At 62.3% G+C, this 18,321-nt stretch overlaps 3 protein-coding genes across 8 annotated transcripts; 1 reads left to right on the forward strand and 2 right to left on the reverse strand.

Moving 5' to 3' along the window:
* The first annotated feature begins 1,089 nt into the window (after positions 1–1,089).
* On the forward strand, positions 1,090–2,050 carry SMIM12 (small integral membrane protein 12). The gene is made up of 2 exons (XM_030290405.4): positions 1,090–1,599; positions 1,737–2,050. The coding sequence occupies exon 1, from the start codon at positions 1,182–1,184 to the stop codon at positions 1,458–1,460; it is 279 nt and encodes a 92-aa protein (XP_030146265.1). The 5' UTR covers positions 1,090–1,181; the 3' UTR covers positions 1,461–1,599; positions 1,737–2,050.
* Positions 2,051–7,355: 5,305 nt separating this feature from the next.
* GJA4 (gap junction protein alpha 4) lies at positions 7,356–10,678 on the reverse strand. 2 transcript variants are annotated; one of them, XM_030290404.4, is made up of 2 exons: positions 10,547–10,678; positions 7,356–9,703 (listed from the first exon to the last, which is right to left on the reverse strand). In XM_030290404.4, the coding sequence occupies exon 2, from the start codon at positions 9,681–9,683 to the stop codon at positions 8,652–8,654; it is 1,032 nt and encodes a 343-aa protein (XP_030146264.4). In that variant the 5' UTR covers positions 9,684–9,703; positions 10,547–10,678; the 3' UTR covers positions 7,356–8,651. The 2 variants fall into 2 exon arrangements, with proteins under 2 accessions (XP_030146264.4, XP_072774035.1); XM_072917934.1 differs by having other exon boundaries at positions 7,356–9,751; positions 10,547–10,662.
* Positions 10,679–11,604: 926 nt separating this feature from the next.
* GJB3 (gap junction protein beta 3) lies at positions 11,605–15,961 on the reverse strand. 5 transcript variants are annotated; one of them, XM_002195852.5, is made up of 4 exons: positions 15,626–15,957; positions 14,339–14,474; positions 12,848–13,635; positions 11,605–12,553 (listed from the first exon to the last, which is right to left on the reverse strand). In XM_002195852.5, exons 3-4 carry the CDS (start codon positions 13,603–13,605, stop codon positions 12,538–12,540), a joined length of 774 nt encoding a protein of 257 aa, XP_002195888.4. In that variant the 5' UTR covers positions 13,606–13,635; positions 14,339–14,474; positions 15,626–15,957; the 3' UTR covers positions 11,605–12,537. The 5 variants fall into 5 exon arrangements, with proteins under 5 accessions (XP_002195888.4, XP_072774037.1, XP_030146367.3 ...); XM_072917936.1 differs by having other exon boundaries at positions 11,605–13,635; positions 15,626–15,960; XM_030290507.4 differs by having other exon boundaries at positions 11,605–13,635; positions 14,339–14,502; positions 15,626–15,960.
* Between the last annotated feature and the right edge of the window lie 2,360 nt (positions 15,962–18,321).

Genomic DNA, 18,321 nt, shown 5'->3' on the forward strand with positions numbered 1-18,321 from the left:
CCCCATGACTCCCCCCGTGACACCTCCGGGGGTGTCTCCCCGTGGTTTTGTCCCCCTTGACGCCTCTCTGGAACACCACTGTGGGTGTCTCTCTGTGAGCTCCCACGCGTGACTCCCCTCCATGTTCCCCCTTGTCCTCTCCCGTTCATTCCTCCTGTCTCCCTTAATGACTCCCCCTCGTGTCCCCTCCACGCTCCCCTTCGTGTTCCCCCTGCGTCCCCCATGTCACCCCATCACTCCCCCTCGCTGTTCCCCCACATATTCCATGACTTCTCCTAGTGTCCCTCTGTGTCCCTCAATCTTTTTCTCTCCCCACGTCCCCCATGACTCCCCCTCGGTGTCCCCTCGGTGTCCCTCCCGTGTCCCACCCATGTCTCTCCCGTGTTCCTCCGTGTCCCCCCATGTCCCCCCATGTCCCTCCCGCGTACCCCCCGTGTCCCTCCCATGTTTCTCCGTGTCCCTCCCATGTCCCCCCGTGTCCCTCCCGTGTCCTTCCCGTGTCTCCCCCGTGTCCCCCGTGTCCCTCCCGTGTACCCCCCGTGTCCCTCCCATGTTTCTTCGTGTCCCTCCCGTGTCCCCCGGTGTCTCCCCCATGTCCTCCATGATTCTCCCCCCGTATCCCCCCTGTGTCCCCCATGATTCCCCCTCCCGTGTCCCTCCCGTGTCCCCCCGCGTCCCCCCCCGTCCCCCCCCATGTCCCCCATGTCCCCCTTGTCCCTCCCCGTGTCCCCCCATGTCCCCCCATGTCCCCCCATGTCCCCCATGTCCCCCCATGTCCCCCATGTCCCCCATGTCCCTCATGTCCCCCATGTCCCCCATGTCCCCCCATGTCCCCCATGTCCCCCATGTCCCTCATGTCCCCCATGTCCCCCATGTCCCCCATGTCCCCCCATGTCCCCCATGTCCCCCATGTCCCCATATCCCCCCATGTCCCCCCATGTCCCCCATGTCCCCCCATGTCCCCGCCGCTGTCGTTCCTCCAGCGCTGCGCTTCCCTCTCTGTCCGCCAGGGGGCAGCTCCTCCCCGCCGCCCCCTCGCGGCCGTGACCGGAACGGGCGGGGCCGGGCCCGGCGGAGCGGGACGGGACCGGGACCGGGGCTGGGCCGGGACCGGGACCGGGACCAGGGCCGGGGGTCCCCATTCCCTGCGGCCGTTGCTCGGCCCGGTACCCCCCCCAGCCATGTGGTCGGTGCTGTGGGCGGCCGTGCGCTCCAAGGCCCCGTACGTCACCTTCCCGGTGGCGTTCGTGGTGGGGCTGGTGGGCTCGCAGCTGGAGCGGCTCCTGCGCGGGGACCCGCCGCCCACGGCCCCGGAGGAGAAGAGCATCTCGGAGCAGCGGGAGGACCGCAAGCTGCAGGAGATCGTGGGCGAGGACCTGACCAAGGTGGTGAGCCTGAAGGACAAGCTGGAGTTCGCCCCTCGGGCCGTGCTCAACAGGAACCGGCCCGAAAAGAGTTAATAAAGGGTGATTCGGGCAAATTCTGTGCCCTGGAGAGGTTGCTGGGGACTCGCTGACCCCTGCGCTGTTTGCACCGCTGCTCCTCGCCCTGCGGGACCCTGCGGAGGGTCGGCTTTGGCAGCCCATGGATTTGCTGCAGGTACCCGGAGCTGGGTGGCAGAGCGGGCACGGAGCCCTGTGTGGACATGGAGCGAGGCTGAAGCTGCTCAGCTCTCGCCGGGCCTGCCTCCTGCACCACCAAACACTCTCATCCCGCTTCCATCTGTGTTTCCTCAGCTTTGATTTCTTCCGTGGTGTGAAAGTAGAAGAAGTTTGGACCTGAGTGCTGAGGGATGGGGTCAGGCTGGCCGCCAGTGACAGGAAGAACTGCTGCCCTGCTTCTGTATCCCCTGTGGCTCTTGATCAACCCCGCACCACAATGTACTACAGCAGCCACGGAGCTCTCTGGGGACCCCCCCTCTGCATCATCCCTCCCAGGAACGGTGACAGGGGGAGGTGAAAGTCTTGGTCCTCCTTGTGGTGCTCTCAGCATGGTGATGTGTTGGGAATGGGGAGATCACCGCCCTCTGCACAATAAACTTCTGTCAGTGCTCGGGCCTCTGTGTCTCCTGCATCAGCACAGCCCAGCCCTGTCTCAGGGCATGTCACTGCTCCCTGCGTGTTCAAGGAGCAGCTGCTGCAGTGGGACAAATGCCACTGCTGACCCTGGCCGGGCACTGCCCTCCAGGCCTGGCAGCAGCGTGCTGGGCAGGCAGGAGGAGGAGGCAGCGAATTCCCAGCCTGTGTGCTGTGTGCCTCCCTCCCAGCTCCCCCAGCTGCGTCATCTGCTTCCGTTTGACCTCTTTATCTCGAGGAGAAGGGCTGTGACAACACAGGGTGGGGTCCCAGGGGACGGGGGTCCCACTGGGGTGCTGAGCAGGGAGAGGCTGGCAGCAGGCACTGGGGGCTAGTGGCTGGTGTCCCCTCAGGTGCTGGCACAGCAGGGACAAACCCCAGCCAGAGCTGCCTGAGCAGGGCCAGGGCCGGGGTTAGCGCTGCCTCCCGGGTTGTTTTTTCCCGTGGTGCCTGAGCAAGGCCCGGGCTCTGCCCCGGCCCGGCCTTCCCCTCCCGGGACGATAAATCTGCCGTGCTGAGGTCAGCAGGCAGTCAGCATTCCCGCTGTGCTGTGCTGTGCCCCGGCCAGGGCCATTCCTGCCCTGCTGACAGCTTTAGTGCCCTGCTCCCGGCTCTGTGTGCTGCCTGAGCTGCTGTCCTGGGCTGGTCTGCTGCCCTCGGCCGGGCTCAGGAACACTCTGACCTTTGCTGTGAGGGCAGCTGAGCCTGGGGAGAAGGAGCAGGAGGAGCCAGGGTGTGATGTAGAGCCTGTCCCAGCCCTGTCTCGCTGCCACCTCCTGCTCAGGGGCTCACAATACCCACCACGGTGTCCCCCTGGCAGGCTGGCGCTGGCGCCTGAAGTATCCCCTTCCCCTTTGTCTCCTGCTTTCCCAGGCAGGCTTGGGGCTGTTCCCTATTGTGTGCTGGGCTGGGAATGGTCCTGTTCCTTCTCCCAGCTGGGACCAGCTCGGAAGCTGTCTCTGGAACGCCTTTGTTCGCCCCGCGCCGGAGCAGCTCCCCCGGCTGTTTACAGCCCATTGATCCCCTCCTTCCCAGGGCCGGGGCACAATCGGCCTTTGGGGGGGCCCCGGTGCCCCACATCCTGCCCCAGCCCCATGCAGTGTCACTCTGGGAGGCTGCTCCAGCACAGTGCTGAGCCCTGATAGTGACATCCTGGGCATTGATGGCACCTGGCTGGCATCCCCTGCCCTGCTGCCATCCCCTGCCCTGCTGCCATCCCTGCCCTGCTGCCATCCCCTGCACTGCTGCCATCCCCTTTCCTGCTGCCATCCCCTTTCCTGCTGCCATCCCCCTGCTGCCATCCCCTGCCCTCCCTGCTGCCATCCCCTGCCCTGCTGCTGTCCCCTGCCCTGCTGCCATCCCCTGTCCTGCTGCCATCCCCTGCCCTGCTGCCATCCCCTGCCTGCTGCCATCCCCTTTCCTGCTGCCATCCCCTTCCCTGCTGCCATCCCCTGCCCTCCCTGCTGCCATCCCCTGCCCTGCTGCCATCCCCCTGCTGCCATCCCCTGTCCTGCTGCCATCCCCTGCCCTGCTGCCATCCCCCTGCTGCCATCCCCTGCCCTGCTGCCACCCCCTGCCCGTGGCACTTCCAGCTGTTTTCCGTGTGTCTGGGGACCCCCATCCGGCACTCCTGCAGGTCTGTGGGATCCCGCAGGCGTTGGGACAGGGGTGAAGGCACTTCCCAGAGCCACTGCCTTTCTCCTGAGCTTTCAGTGCTGTAAACCCACCCTTCCTCCCATTGAATCCCAACAATGTGCCGCTTGGGAAGTGCCGGCGGGACAAGAATAGGAGCGGGCAGCTCTCAGGGCTGGGGCTCACGAAGAGCCAGAGGAAGCTTTGCTGAATAAATAATGATGGTAAAACCCTGCCCTCCCGAGCCTGCACTCAGCCATTCACCTGCAAATGCTCAGTCTTGTCGAAGACCACCCTGGGTCAGGGGTGGCTTCGTGTGGTGGAAGAACTTCCCCTCCAAGCCGTGCTTCCAGCACACCTGGATGGCAGCTCTGGATGCCCGGTTAGACCAGAGCAGGGATGCTCCAGCTGGGCAGGGCTGGGATGAGGTGACCCTGTGCTGGCACGGGGATGGCCCGAGGCCATCTGGGCCCTTCCTGCAGGGCCTGGAGTGCTGATGCTGCGGGAGGAGAGGGGCTGGGGGGGACCCAGACTCTGATGTCCCATCCTGGTGCAGTGCAGTGACCCCAGGACACCCTGGACCTGCCCACAGTGGGGTGACCCCGGGACATGCACGTTGTCCCCACAGCCCTGGGACATGCACGGTGTCCCCACAGCCCCGGGACATGCACAGTGTCCCCACAGCCCTGGGACATGCACAGTGTCCCCACAGCCCTGGGACATGCACGGTGTCCCCACAGCCCCGGGACATGCACGGTGTCCCCACAGCCCCAGGACATGCACGGTGTCCCCACAGCCCCGGGACACGGCGGGTGCTCACTCTGCTGTGCTGGAGAGCAATAGAACGTCCCCTCAGCGTGTCTCCCACAGCCCCTGGAGACTCCTGCTCCCTCCCAGCCCAGGCTTTTCCCAGGCTCTGGTTTTGCCCTTTTCCTGAGAGCAGCCAAGTCTCTCCCAGCCTCCACGTCTCGCTTCCTGCTCTGGCTCCCTCCATGCTGCTCCTGGTGGCTCCTTCTGTGGACAGAAAAAGCCCTGAAGTGCCGTGGGAGAGGAGCAGCTCTGCTCTGCACCGAGTCACATCCCTCAAGCCATAGCTGGGGGCAGCTACAGTGGAACATGTTCCCTTCTCCCTGCACTGGCTCTTCCTGCAGGTACAGCTCAGGGTTGATTCCCTATCCCCAGCACTCCAGGACCGCTGTGGGTCCTTGTTTTTAGGCCACATGGATCTTCCCATACCACAAAAAGCCCTTGGCTCTGCAGGCAGCAGCCTCTTCTTGCCTGGTGTTAAATCAGGATGATGCCCTGAGCTGCTGGCAGGGTTGGGAACCATGCCAGGGTGGGCACAGGGTGCTGGGCACTGCAGTCCTGGTGCCTCCACACGAGGAAGCGGCCGGGGGTGAGCGACAATGTCAGGATGCAGCTATTGAGAGCGTTTCCTCCCTCCTGCAGTTCTCACACTGGGCCGCATTGTCTGCCATGCCTGTGCATGGAGGACCCTAGAGCAGGGCTAAATATAACCCAGGGAGGAAGGCAGCTCCGTGGGGTTTGCTCTTCCTTCACTGTGCACCGCTGGCAGCGGCTGCAAAGGGCAGAGGATCATTCCTGGTTGGGGTTGCCCCGATGGTGGCTGCTGTGGGCACAGATGCTGGGTCAGGGCTCTGTGCCTGGCTCAGGAGGAAGCTCCTGACTGCTGCCACTCCCCTTGAGGACACACCTGGGTGTTAACAGCACCCTGTGGGCAAGTGTGGCCACGCTGTGGCCCTGCCTGGCACCTCCTGCCCAGCGCTCTGCCCTTCTCGGCTGTGATTCTGCTCCCACCTCGGCTCTTCCTGAGTGGGTCACATTTAGACACTTGCTGTTTGCTGGATGCTGGGAAAGGTTAAAAATAAACTCCTTGGTGCTTGGCCAGCACCTCAGGCAGAGCCTTTCAGGCAGGACAGCCCTCTGTCCCAGGCCATGGCAGAGCTGGGCAGGGTGCCTGGCACCAACTTGTCCTAACTGGGAGGAGGGCAGAAACCTCCCTGCAGAGGAGCCCCAGGGCTCCTGGGGACTGTAATTGGCATTAGACCAACATCCCCAGCGGGAATTGGGGTTCTGGGGAGTATGTGGTCCCTCCAGGACTGGCAGAACTGCCTCAAAGTGTTTCTTAACTCTGGGGGTGCCTGTGCCAACATGGGGCTCAGCATCATCATCCAGGGCCGGGTGTTGGGGCAGTCACTGCTGTTCCCAGGAGGGACCAGAGGCATTTGTTTACTCAGGAGGGAGTGTGGAGGTGTGAGAAAGGCCAGTGGAGGTGTGAGAAAAGCCTGTCTGGCCACTGTCTGTCCCCATCCCCGGGCTGTGCCAAAGGGCTCTGCCGGGCCAGCCCGGGCTCTTATCAGCTCCAAACTTTTATTTGCCTAAGGGCTGCCCGCCCACCTTCTGGGAGGCTGCTGCCAACCCCAGCCCTGCTGCTGCCCCTGCCCAGCCTGGCCCGCAGGTAAAGCCCCTGGCTGTTGTTGTTGGCAGCAGGTCCCGGCGGCGTGGGGTCACTGCAGCTGCCCCGAGGCACTTTGTGACAACACGGGAACAATAGTGGGACACGGAGCTGTGTTTGTGCACTATCCAGGCCAGGGGTGGGGGGGTCTCAGCCATCTTGTTTTCCACCTTCTGGGTCGCTCGGAAAAGTGTGATGCTCCCCGGTGCCAACAAAAATAGGAGTCTGGGAGAGGGGAGGTGAGCCGGGGACACCGTGGTGGGTAAACATGGCACGGCTGCTCCGTGCTTCCTCCTGACCAGCACACTGAGCTGCTCCCCCCAGAGCTGCAGGGCTCTGCTGATACCTGGGGAGCACTGGGATGGGCCCCCCATTGTGCTGGAGTGGCCTGGGAGGTCCCAACTGGGCACCAGTGGGAGCAGGGCAGGGTCCCTCCAGGGACAGGGAGAGCAGAGCAGGGTCCTTCCACAGTGGATCTACCCCAGCACCCTCCAGCAGGGCACAGGGAAGAGCTGGGAGCTGGTGGTGTGCCCAGACCCCCACCCCAGGAGGTTTCATCCCCTCTGGAACCCAGCAGGGAGGAAGCCCAGGGTGGGCTCAGCTCCCAGCCCAAGGGCAGCACCGCTGGGTGCCTCCCTCCTCATTTCCTGCAGCGGCCGATGGCAGCGATACTGCCCCATATCACCCATATTTCATTTTCTCCAGGGTATTTTTAGCCTGTCCCACCCTCACTGGAGAGGCCCTCGACAAAGAACAGGCTCTGCTGTGGCCTGGTGTGGCTGGAGAGCTGAACAACAGTCCCAGCCACATTGTGTGCCTTTATCTGTGGTTCATTTCCACCTATTATGCAGCCACGAGCAGCTCCATGGCCTCTGCTGCGTTTATCTGCAGTGGAGGGAGAGGTGCTGAGATCTGCTTTGGGCCACATGAGCCTGGGACGTGACAGTTCTGTCAAAACCCTGAATGAAGGCTGGGCTCAGGGGACAGGAGGCCACAGCAGGGAGGGCTGTGCTTTCAGTGGGTGCGTGGCATCCACAGCACAACTGGGCATCCACTGTCCCCTTCACCCCAGACCCAGCACCCCCACAGGACAACATTTCCCCCTCCCTCAGCCCCAAACCCTCCCCTGCCCTCCTGGAGGCATCAGGAAGCACAGACACACCACCTCCACCTTTTCTCATTCATCCAACTTTATTCAACAAGATGCAACGTGGAATCTGCCAGGGGAAGGGAACCAGTGCTGAGGGCGGTGCCCACACCCCACCCTCACTCACACCTTGGTCACACAGGACCTGCAGCCCCCTGGTCACAGCAGGACAATCCCCTCTCACAGCATTCAGTGGGCTGGGGAAGTCAGGGTGACAGCTCCTGTGACAACAGTTGGTCCTTCCACCCACCCCCCCTCCACAGCCCACAGCAGGAGACGACTAGTGCAAAGTAATAAAAACCCCAAAACCCTCAAACTTTCAGCTGATTCCTCCCTAAACCCCACGGGGCTCCAAGGCACATGGCCAGGCTGGACACAGCTCCCCAAAGTCCCTGCAAACTGCACCTTTAAGGCAGAAACTCCATGCTCAGCCCAGCAGGTTAAAAATAACTTAAAGGCACACATCCCATGGGAAAGAGCCCAGGGCTGGGAGGGGAGGAACTCACACTCCTGGGTCACCCCCAGTGCCCCTGCAGCCATTGGAATCTGCTGGTCACAGCAGAGCTGCCTTAACCCCTCTGTGTCCCATGGGAGGGGGCAGCTTCTGCAGCGAGCTCTGGGCAGATGCCAGGACTGCTGGAATGGGATGGGGCTGGTGGCCAGGATCAGTCAGCACAGGACTGCAGGAATGGGATGGGGCTGGTGGCCAGGATCAGTCAGTGCAGGACTGCTGGAATGGGATGGGGCTGGTGGCCAGGATCAGTCAGTGCAGGACTGCTGGAATGGGATGGGGCTGGTGGCCAGGATCAGTCAGTGCAGGACTGCTGGAATGGGATGGGGCTGGTGGCCAGGATCAGTCAGCGCTGCCCCAGCCCAGCTTTTCCCGGCAGTCCCCGTGGAAAGGAGAGGAGCAGCTTCCCACGGCTGCACTCCTGGCTCCACGCTGGCCAAGGCTCTGGGGTCTGGCTGAACCACAACTCCCAGTGGCCAGCAGCCTCCAGCCCCGGCCTTGGGGACAGCCTGTTCCACGGCGTGGCTCCAGGGCTTGCTCCCTTTCCCACGGCAAGGCACACAGGACACGGCGTCCCGGGGAACTCGGTGCAGTTTCCTTCCTTGCAGGGTCTGTAGGGAAGAGCGGCGGCAGCGCTCCACGGCCGTGCTCCCGAGCGTCCCATCCCAGGGCGGGCAGGTCCCCGGAGCCTCCAGAGGGGAATGTGTGGAGCACAGAACCAGGCAGAGGCAGCTGCCTGCCCGCAGCCAGCACCTTTGCAGGCACAAGGGACCCAGGGATGTCCCCCTGCCAGCCGGGGCCAGCCCGGCACTACACGTATTGCTTTTTGGAGGCTGAGCTCCCGGGCCGGCTGCCCGGCTTCTCCTCCGGGGCGGAGGCTTCGGCAGCCCCGGGGGCGTAGGGGTCCGACAGGGGCCTGCTGCCGCTGCCCAGTGCCAGGCTCTCCTCGTTGCGGTAGTTGGCCCAGTTCTGCTCACTGGAGAGCTTGTTGTAGGTCTGGTAGGAGGGCGCGTGGCTCTCGGCCATGGGCAGGAAGGGATAGTGCTTGGGGGAGTAGGGACTCGAGACCATGGCATCCACAAAGGTGTCCTGGCTCGGTCCAGCTGGCTCTGACACCTTCTTGATGTTGCTAAGCAGGTTCTTGCAGCAGAGGTGGAAGAGCTCCAGGAGGTTCAGGATTAAGGAGATCAGGCCCATCACCAGCATGAAGATGATGAAGATGCTCTTTTCGGTGGGGCGGGAGATGAAGCAGTCCACCTGATGGGGGCACGGGTCCCTCTTGCACACGTAGCGGGGCACCATGGAGAAGCCATACAGGTACCACTGGCCCACGAGGAAACCGGCCTCAAAGATGCTCTTGCAGATGACACTGGTGATGTACGTCCACATCAGCGCCCCCCGGATCTTCAGCCGCCCACTCTCTGTCACGTAGATCTTGGACATCTTCTTCTCCAGGTCTGCCAGGGCCTCCTCAATCTTGGGGTCCTTGCTGTGGACAGCCCGGAGCTTGGCTTCCTTCTCCTTCAGCTTCTCCTCCTTGCGGGAGAGATAGACAACATGGCCCAGGTAAATCAGGGTCGGGGTGCTGACGAAGAGGAACTGCAGCACCCAGTAGCGGATGTGGGAGATGGGGAAGGCTTTGTCGTAGCAGACGTTGGTGCAGCCTGGCTGCTTGGTGTTACACACGAAATCCGACTGCTCGTCCCCCCACACAGACTCCCCGGCCAGGCCCAGGATGAGGATGCGGAAGATGAAGAGCACGGTGAGCCAGATCTTCCCGATCACCGTCGAATGCTCCTGCACTTGGTCCAGCAGTTTCTGCAGGAATTCCCAGTCACCCATCTTCTAGGAAGCCTTTGCCTCTGCCAGCAGAGAGAAGACAGCAGCCACGTCAGTTCCCTGTTTCCATGCTGGGGAGCACAGGGCAGATGTGACCACTTAAACTCGTGCTTTTTCAGGATATAGCTGCTCTGCAGACTGTCCCAGCAAACCCTCTGAGGAACATCCCACTTCTGAGGGAGGGAGGGTTCCAGGCAGCGTTTAGGAGCCCCAGAGGGCTCCTCCTACACAGTGCAGGAACGGAGGGCTGGGAGAGACAGGAATTCTCCCCTCCCAGCAGCACCCAGAGCTTGTGGCTCTCCTGGGTGCTCCAAAGACAGCCTGAAGCCAGTGGGATTTTGGGAGCTCAGGGCACCTGAAGAGGAGGCACCATGGGAGCTCACAAATTTGCTGCTACCCTGCCTTTCCCAAAAAGCAGAGAGCAGGATGGTCTAGAGGGGAAGCACAACCTCTTGGGGTACAGCTGCCACCCCAAACTGAACGGACAACCCCTCACCAGCTCCCTTGCTGCGGGGCGATGGACTCCCAGCCCCAGTCCCCTCCTATCGCCAGGGGATCCCCAGCACCGCTCACCACCCTGCTGCCTCTCCCGGGATCCCGGGGAGCCGAGCCCGCACCCCGCGGGGGCTCAGCCCGGCTGTGAGGAGGGACAGGGCGGCCACAGCCCCGACTCCTCATTAACCGCTGCTAATTAAGCAGAGAAGTGCGGGCTGTGCCGTTAAAGGAATCCCCGGCAGCGGGGTGCCCCGTGCCCAGCCCGGTGTCCCCAGCCCGGTGTCCCCAGCCCGGTGTGTGTCCCCAGCCCGGTGTCCCCAGCCCGGTGTCCCCAGCCCGGTGTGTGTCCCCAGCCCGGTGCCCGCTCTCACCTCCGCCGCGCCGGGCAGTCCCGCCGGGCTCGGGCCGCGCTGAGTGCGAGGGGTCGGACCGGGTGGCTCCGGTTATTGGGGGCTCGGGGAAGCCGGAGGAGGAGCGTGGGCAGGAAACCGGGGGCCGGGGCTTAGTCCCGGGCCGGGCCGAGCCGCAGGTGTGCGGGGCCGCCCCCTCCCGTGGCCCCCGGACGAGGGGGCGGCCCCGGCGGGCGGAGCGGGGGCGGCCGGACCCGGCGGGGCCGAGGCTGGGGGGGAACGGGGTGAAGCCCGGGTGCCTCCCGCACTTTCATCTGCGGGTCCGCCGCTGGGCAAACCCGCTGAGCCGGAGAGCCCGGGATGCTCCGACCCCGGACCCGCGTCCTGGAGATGTTTAGTTCCCCGCCCGGCGGGGAGTTTCGGGGACGCTCCGTTCCCCGCCCGGTGTCCCGGGGATGTTCCGTCCTTGCCCGCCCCGGCCGGACCGCGGCTGCGGCGCTCGGGATTTGCCCCCGAGGGTCCGTGCGGCGCGGCGGGCGCTGGGTGGTGCTGGAGCCCCACCGGAGCCCGGCTGCGGTTCCGCATCCCTCCGGTTCCGGATGAACCCACCGTGCCCAGCCCCATCCCGCATCCCGCCGGTTCCTGGGATGAACCCCACCGTGCCTGGCCCCCATCCCGCATCCCACCGGTTCCGGATGAACCCACCGTGCCCGGCCCCATCCCGCATCCCTCCGGTTCTGGATGAGCCCACCGTGCCCGGCCCCCATCTCGCATCCCGCCGGTTCCCGGGATGGGCCCTGCCGGTTCCTGGGATGAGCCCCACCGTGCCCGGCCCCCATCCCGCGTCCCGCAGGCTCCCGGGCTGAGCCCCACCGGAGCCCATCTGCGATCCCGCGTCCCGTCGGTCCTCGGGATGAGCCCCACCGGAGCCCGGCCGGGAACTCCCACGCAGGTTCCAGGCACAGCTTTGCTGTCGCGGGTCTCAGCACGCCCCGACACGCTCGTGGGGCTGGGAAACGCGGGCGGGCTGAGCAGAGCTGGGAACGGCGGACCCTCTGCTAGTGCTGCTTAAGGAGAGATTAAATGGAAATCATTTCTATTTATTGTAATATTTATCAAGGTTTAGTAAATAATTGATGCTCATCCCTCCTTGATTTCCTTGGGGGCCAGCGTGAGGTTCTGCTGAATTTAAGTTTAACGACGCGTGACAAGCTGGGAGAGGCGGAACGGGCGGACGTGAGCGCGGCTGTGGGCTCAACCAAAGCCCAGCTCAGGCGGATGAGAAGGGCCTGGCTGTGGGCTCCTGAGGAACCTCTGCAAATCCATGTCTTCTGCCCTCACCAGTCCCCCAGTTTCCAGCGTGCAGAGCAGATCTTGGTGTCTCCAAACACGACGTTTATTGGCCTTTTGGATCCGTGTGTGATGTGCATCTGAGGTGAGGGGGGACACAGGCACCAAGGGAAGCAGCAGAGCCAGCAAGGGCTTTTGGGCAGGACATGGCTTGGTGCTTGTGTGAGCCAAGGGGGAGAAATGGCAAACCGGGCAAACTGGGCCAGCAGAACAATTGCTAACAGACAGGAGCCCTGGTCCTCTGTCATTACTTTGGGTGCATGAAGAGAGCTCTGGCCACGGAGCCCAGAATTCTTTTGGTTTCTTGGTACAAAAGAAAGCAGCGCATGTGTGAGGAGCAGTGAACTGGGAGGACTGGCATGCACTGGTGACAGCAGCCCTGGCTGGGCACCAGCTTGGTGCCCTCACACCCAGCATGGGAGCAGCAGGACACGGAGGGTCTGTGTGCTGCTGTGATGTCCATGCTTGTGGCACTGCCACCTGCAGAGCTCCAGAGCTGTCCTTGCCTTATCTCTGCTCAGGCACCCATGGGTCTCTCTCCAGGGACATTACTTCACTGGGTTTAGTAATTTTTCACACGGGTTGCCTCTTGAGGGTTTGAGGATTTGGCAGGCTGGAAAAGCCAAGTTGAGGGGAATGTGAACCAGCTGGGACGGGTGAGCTCACAGCTCTTCTCCTCTGTGGGAAGAACAGACACACTCAGGCATGGCCATGGACAGCCAGCACCCACCTGCCACCGAGCGTGTCCACAGCACTGGGACAGCCAGGGATGTGCCCGTGGTCCCAAGCAGGAGAGTTCCCATGGATGTGTCCCCCTCCCCTTACAGCCACTGAGGTCCTGGCTGAAGAGTCTGGTGGTGGCACCACTGATGGTCACCCATGGTACCAACCATCCCTGGCACATACCAGGACACTTTTTCCCCCACCACCCTGCCCAGCACCCCTCAGACAGCAGTTAGGGCTGCCACACACCTGGGCTGGGACTTGTTGTCCTTCTCCTCTGACTTGGTGTGACAGTGGCAGGTGGAGGCCTTGCTGTAGCTGACGGAGCGCTTGGTGGATTTCCTCCATTTCCTTGCCCTCTGGACAGCTCGCTTGAAGATGAGGTAGAAGATCTCACAGACGGTGAGGACAATGCAGATGGAGGAGGCTCCGACCATGAAATAGGTGAAGACCCTTTTCTCAGTTGGCCGGGCGATGTAGCAGTCCACGGTGTTGGGACAGGGATCCACGTTGGAGCACTTGACCAGCCGTGGCAAATCGAAGCTGTCCCACATCTTGTGGAGGAGGTAGAGGAACAGGATCTCTATGATAAGCTTGAAGATGAGGCTGAACAGGTAGGTCCACCACAGCCCGCCGTGCTTCTTGCCCGTGTTGCTGTAGAGCTTGGGGCAATTCTCTCCATTCTTCTCCCGGTTCTTCCTCTCGCGGTCCTCCCTGTAGGCCACGTGCATGATGACCAGGAGGGAAGGACAAGTGACAAAGATGAGCTGCAGGGCCCAGAGGCGGATGTGGGAGATGGGGAAGAAGTGGTCATAACACACGTTGGTGCAGCCTGGCTGCCGTGTGTTGCAATCAAAATCCTTCTGCTCGTCGCCCCAGACCTTCTCGGCCGCCACCACGTAGACCAGCACACGGAACACAAAGACCATGGAGAGCCAGATGCGGCTGAAGGCTGTGGAGTACTTGTTGACCCCGCTGAGCAGCGCCTGCAGCGTTTTCCAATCCATGGCAGCCGAGGAGACCCAGAGTCACCCAACCTGGAGAGGCAGAAGGAGCACTGGGAGACACCACTGGGGCTGCACATCTCCCGCTGACACTCAACCCTCTCCCCCACCACATTACACTCATCTAGGATGGGGGCTCTTCACCCTTGCAGACAGTAAAGCCCATCCTCACACACTCCTGGTGGCAGAGGTGACACAATCTACCTGCACTTCCACCTGGCCGAGTCCCTGCCACCAGCTCTGTGCCTGATGGTGTGTGCTGGTGCAAACTGGCAGCACTTTCTGCAGGAGCAGGCCAGGATCACCAGCCAAAGGAGAAACGGCTGCTCCTGTCCCAGCAGGGGTGCCAGGGACCTGTTTTCTGTCTCACAGGTGATACCTGAGGCAGCCCAAACCCAGGTGACAGTGGGGCTACAGAAAGTGAGAGTCCGTGCGTGTCACAGTCTGCGTGTGTCACCAGCATGTCACCCTGGCCAGCGCTCTGCTCCTGCTCCGGAGGAGCCGACGGCCAAACCGGCTCTGCAGCTCCGCCTGGGGCTGCCCTGTGTGAGGAGGGAGACACGCCAAGCCTGACCGGGAGCTTTACTACACCTGGATTTACAAACCAGGTGGTTTTTACACCCCTCTGGGCTGTGAAGGTGCCTGCCCTGCAAAGGGACTCCCCGAACACTGGGTTGCTCTCACTTTTAAGGAATTGCCGCTGCCTGTTGCCCACCCAGTGCCTGCCGAGGTGTACCTGGAGGAGGCTCAGGCTCCTTCCCCGCTCACCGGGGGCTGTGGGGTGGGCAGTGTCCAGCACGGGGCATAGCCAGGGCGCGATGGCAGGCTGGTGATCAGAGTCCTCTCATCCGGAGCACTGTGGTGTCCCAGGGCTGTGGGGACAGAACAGAACCTGGAGCACTGCCCAGAGCCCATGGAGCGCTCTGGGAGCCTGTCCTTGCCCAGGGCCACCCGCAGCAAGCCCCGAACCGTGGCTGTGCTCCCACACTTCTGGCCCAGGGACACACCGGGAAGGTGGCTGGGCTGAGTGGCTCCAGGCTGGGGTCTCTGGCAGCGTGTGCCAAGTGCCAGGGCTGTGCCTCTGCCCATGGCCACACACCTTTGCTCACTGCCCCATCTGAAACCAGATCTTCCTCCCTGGCAAACCCTCGGCCGGGAGTCGGGGTGGGGAGCAATCACCGCGTTCCCACCCAACCCTTGGATTTCAAACTGGGAGAGGGGAACTGCTGTTTTGCCCATAAAAGCTGGTGTGGATGGAACCTGCATGCCCCCAGAGCCTGTGCCCCCTCACCAGCCTGCCAATTCACCCATGACCCCACCCCTGGTGCCAGTGAGACCAGCCCAGCTCCCAGCTGCCCAAAACCCACCTGCCCAGCACCCGTGTGCCCGGTTCAGCCCAGCGCTGGCTCCAGTCATGGACCCGCGGCGGAGCAGGGAGGAGCGGTGCCCTCCGTGCCCAGCTCTGTGCCAGTCCCCGTGGCAGGGGTGTGTGCACACAGCGTGAGCCCCCAGGGGCTCCCCGGAGCTGGGTGGCAGCCGGGCAGAGCAGGGGCAGCTCAGGTGTGCTCAGCTGTGTCGGCAGCGCTGCTTTGCCTCCCACAGAGCCCGGCACCCTTGCCAGCCCCCGGGATGCCAACCCACTGCGTCACAGCCAGGTCCTGCCCCGTGTGGGCGCAGGGCGTTGGACCTGGCAGCGCCCCGCTCCCACCTAACCCTGCAAACTCAGCAGAACCACTTTTCTCGGGGGGTCTCTGCCTCTTTTGGGAGTGGGGCAGAGGTGCAAGGCCTGGGGTGGCCACTGCTGGCCCCCGGGGTGCCACGCTGTGCCATTCCCCTTCCCCACCCCATGGAATGGGGGCCCTGGCATGGCCTGTGGGGTCCCAAAGTGGCACTGTGTGATGTTGGGATCCCCACAACCGACCCCATGGTCACAGCAGCTCCAGGTCCCACCCACCCCCCGTTACACCACGAGGCTGTCCCCCCTCAACCCTGGCAGCCCCAGAGTACCCTGTGCCCCACGTACCTGTCCAGGTGGGAGAGCCAGAGGAAGGTGTCCAGATTCCAGTGCCTCTCAGAGCAGGGAAGCTCCTTCCCAGCCACAGCCCTCCTGCTCAGGCAGGGTTTGTCTGAGCGTGTGAGGGGAGGGGAAGGGTGGTTGGTTTGGTTCCCAGTAACTGGGTGAGTCTGGCAAACAGCTCCTGGAGAGGCTCTTGCTGCTCACATGCACACACACGCACGGCTTGAACAACAAAAGGCAGGTCCCATCCCGCAGGGAGATCAGCACAGACACGTTCCTGCACAGGAAACACCAGCAGCTCCTTCCAGGTGATGTCCCATCTCCTGCAGGGATGGTCTGGCAGAGACCTCGCACCGTGCCCCAGCTGTGGGCCCACCACAAGAGCTGCTGAGAGCCCCACATTACGCAATTGTAACCCACTTTTGAAATGATTTTGCCTTAGTAATAGTTTTGCAACAGCTCATCGGTATCTCCAACCTACAGGAACTTGCAGGCACCGCCCTGGCGGGGCCGGTGTGGCCAGGTGGGACCTTTCCCATGGAGCAGGGTGGCACCAGGGTCCCCGCACCCCCATGGGACCCAGGAGGTGTCCCTAAGGGGGGTGTCCCTGTCCCCAGAGCACCGGTGGCTTCAGGAGGCTGAGTCACCCCATCCCACCGGATGCCCCATGGATCAGCCGCCATCGATGCCTGTGCCGATTTAACCGGGCAGGAATGCACTTCCCTCCGCTCACCTGGTTTCTGAGTGCCCCGAGGCTTCCCTGGAATCCTCTGGCACACCCTGGGGCCGATCAGCCGTGCTGGAGCCACCTCGGCACCTCGCCAGGGCCACCCCTCCCATGGGACACGTCTGAAGAGCCCCAGGGCGCTTGGTGCCAGCAGAGATTTGCTCCCTGCTCTCCTGGCAGACCAGCAGCCACTTGCCTGGAGGCTTTTTGTCTCCAGGAGGTCAAATAAAGCCCGTGAGGGTTTGCCAGGCTGGGGACAATGGAATGGGAGACCAGGAGTCCCAGTGGTGGGAACCTGGGGGTGCAGGATGGGGGGAGCCTGGAGGAGGGGACAGCCATGGGCACCCCAATCCCAGATCAGAGCCAAGCAGGGGCTCCAGAGCCTCCCTTCACCCCGGATCAGGAATTTGAGCTATGTTGATGCAGAGATCTCAGCAGGAATCTGGGGATTGTGGCCTGTGAGGTGAAACACCCTGGAGAGAGGGAAGTTGTGAGCACTGGCAGCTCCGATTCCTTGCAGAGGCAGCTGCTCCCTGCCCCACGGCCAAACCCCGTAAGGGCCAGCTGAAGAGTGAGGCCAGATCACCCCTGGGCAGCCTCTTGCCTGCAGTTTTGGAATTTCTGGAGTGGCCATGTGGTCACGGTGAGAAAATTCAGGTGCATTTGGCACAGGCAGAAGATCCCCCTCAGGCAGCTGGGTGGGGAGCTGAAGCAGCCCATGCTTGCAGTGTTTGAAACGCTGAGCTGGGTGTTTGGGGAAATCCATAAATCCATTAAGGGGCACATCCCTGTGCCCACGCTGGTAGCGGGGGCGCAGGGGAAAGGTGCCAGCGTGGTTCTGCAGATCTCAGCACTTGGGAGCTTCAGGGATATGCCCAGGACGTGTCACCCTGGTGCCACCCTGCTCCCACACAGCAGGGCGACAGCTGAGAGGCCTCAGTGCCAGATGTGAGCACTGAAACACCCAGAGACTTAGGGAGACCAACCTTGGCTCCTCCATAAGGGAAAAACCCAAACAGTGGAGCTGGTGCATGCCAAATCAGCAGGAAAAAAAACCCCAAGACCCTTTTTAGAAGAGTCTCAAATGGAGCATGGCAAGATTCTGCCTGCCAACAGCTGTCCCCCTGCAGGGCCACATCCCCGGGGACAAGACTCCCCCGCAAGAACAGGGGCAGAGGGGTCATGGGGTCCTGAGAGCCAGCAGCCAGGGCTGGACATAAATCAGAGAGATTCTCCTCATTTCCCAGCAAACAGGCAAGTTTTGGCCAGGGTAGAAACAAGCCCAAGCTGGGAAGGCCAATTTACCCTGACCTGTGCACTCAATCCCCTGCACATCCCTGCCTGGGCTGGAGTTAGGAGTGAGTTTCTTTAAAATCCCCTCGCCCCAGAATTTAGGAGGTCTTCTGGGACCCCACAAAGAAATACAGGGCATTTCCTGTGTGAGGATGCAGAATCTGGGAAATGTTCAGCTTTTATTGTGACACACCCCCTGGTTTGCTGACCCTGCATCCCAGGAGATATCCCAGTATCCAGACCGATATTTGTGCAGCACCAATGTCAAAACAAGCACTCAAATGTTCCCATTTTTCTGTCTGACTGCTGCTTATCTCAAGCCTGGATGGCACAAGACACCCAGAGCTCTGCAGTTGTGGGAATCCAGGGCTTCCCTCTGGCTGCTCTGGCTGCCCTGGGACCCTGGCAGGGGTCAGGAACCCCCCTGGACAGAGCCCCCAGAGACACTGTCTGTGATCTCTGTCCATGGAAAAGAGTTTTCAATCTTACAGGATGAATTACCAGCTCTGAGTGTTTGATATAAGTAATAATTAAGTGTGGCACGGGTGCAAAAGTAAAATTTTAGGATTCTAGATAAGGGGTCCAAAGGGGACAAGATGGAGGAAATTGGGTGTGTCTTGTCCTTTTTCTCCTTCTTCATGCCACAGACGAATTATGGCTTCTTCTTTGGCAGCGGGGCTGA

This window comes from Taeniopygia guttata, chromosome 23, assembly GCF_048771995.1.
Source record: "Taeniopygia guttata chromosome 23, bTaeGut7.mat, whole genome shotgun sequence".
Classification (NCBI taxonomy): Eukaryota; Metazoa; Chordata; class Aves; order Passeriformes; family Estrildidae; genus Taeniopygia; species Taeniopygia guttata.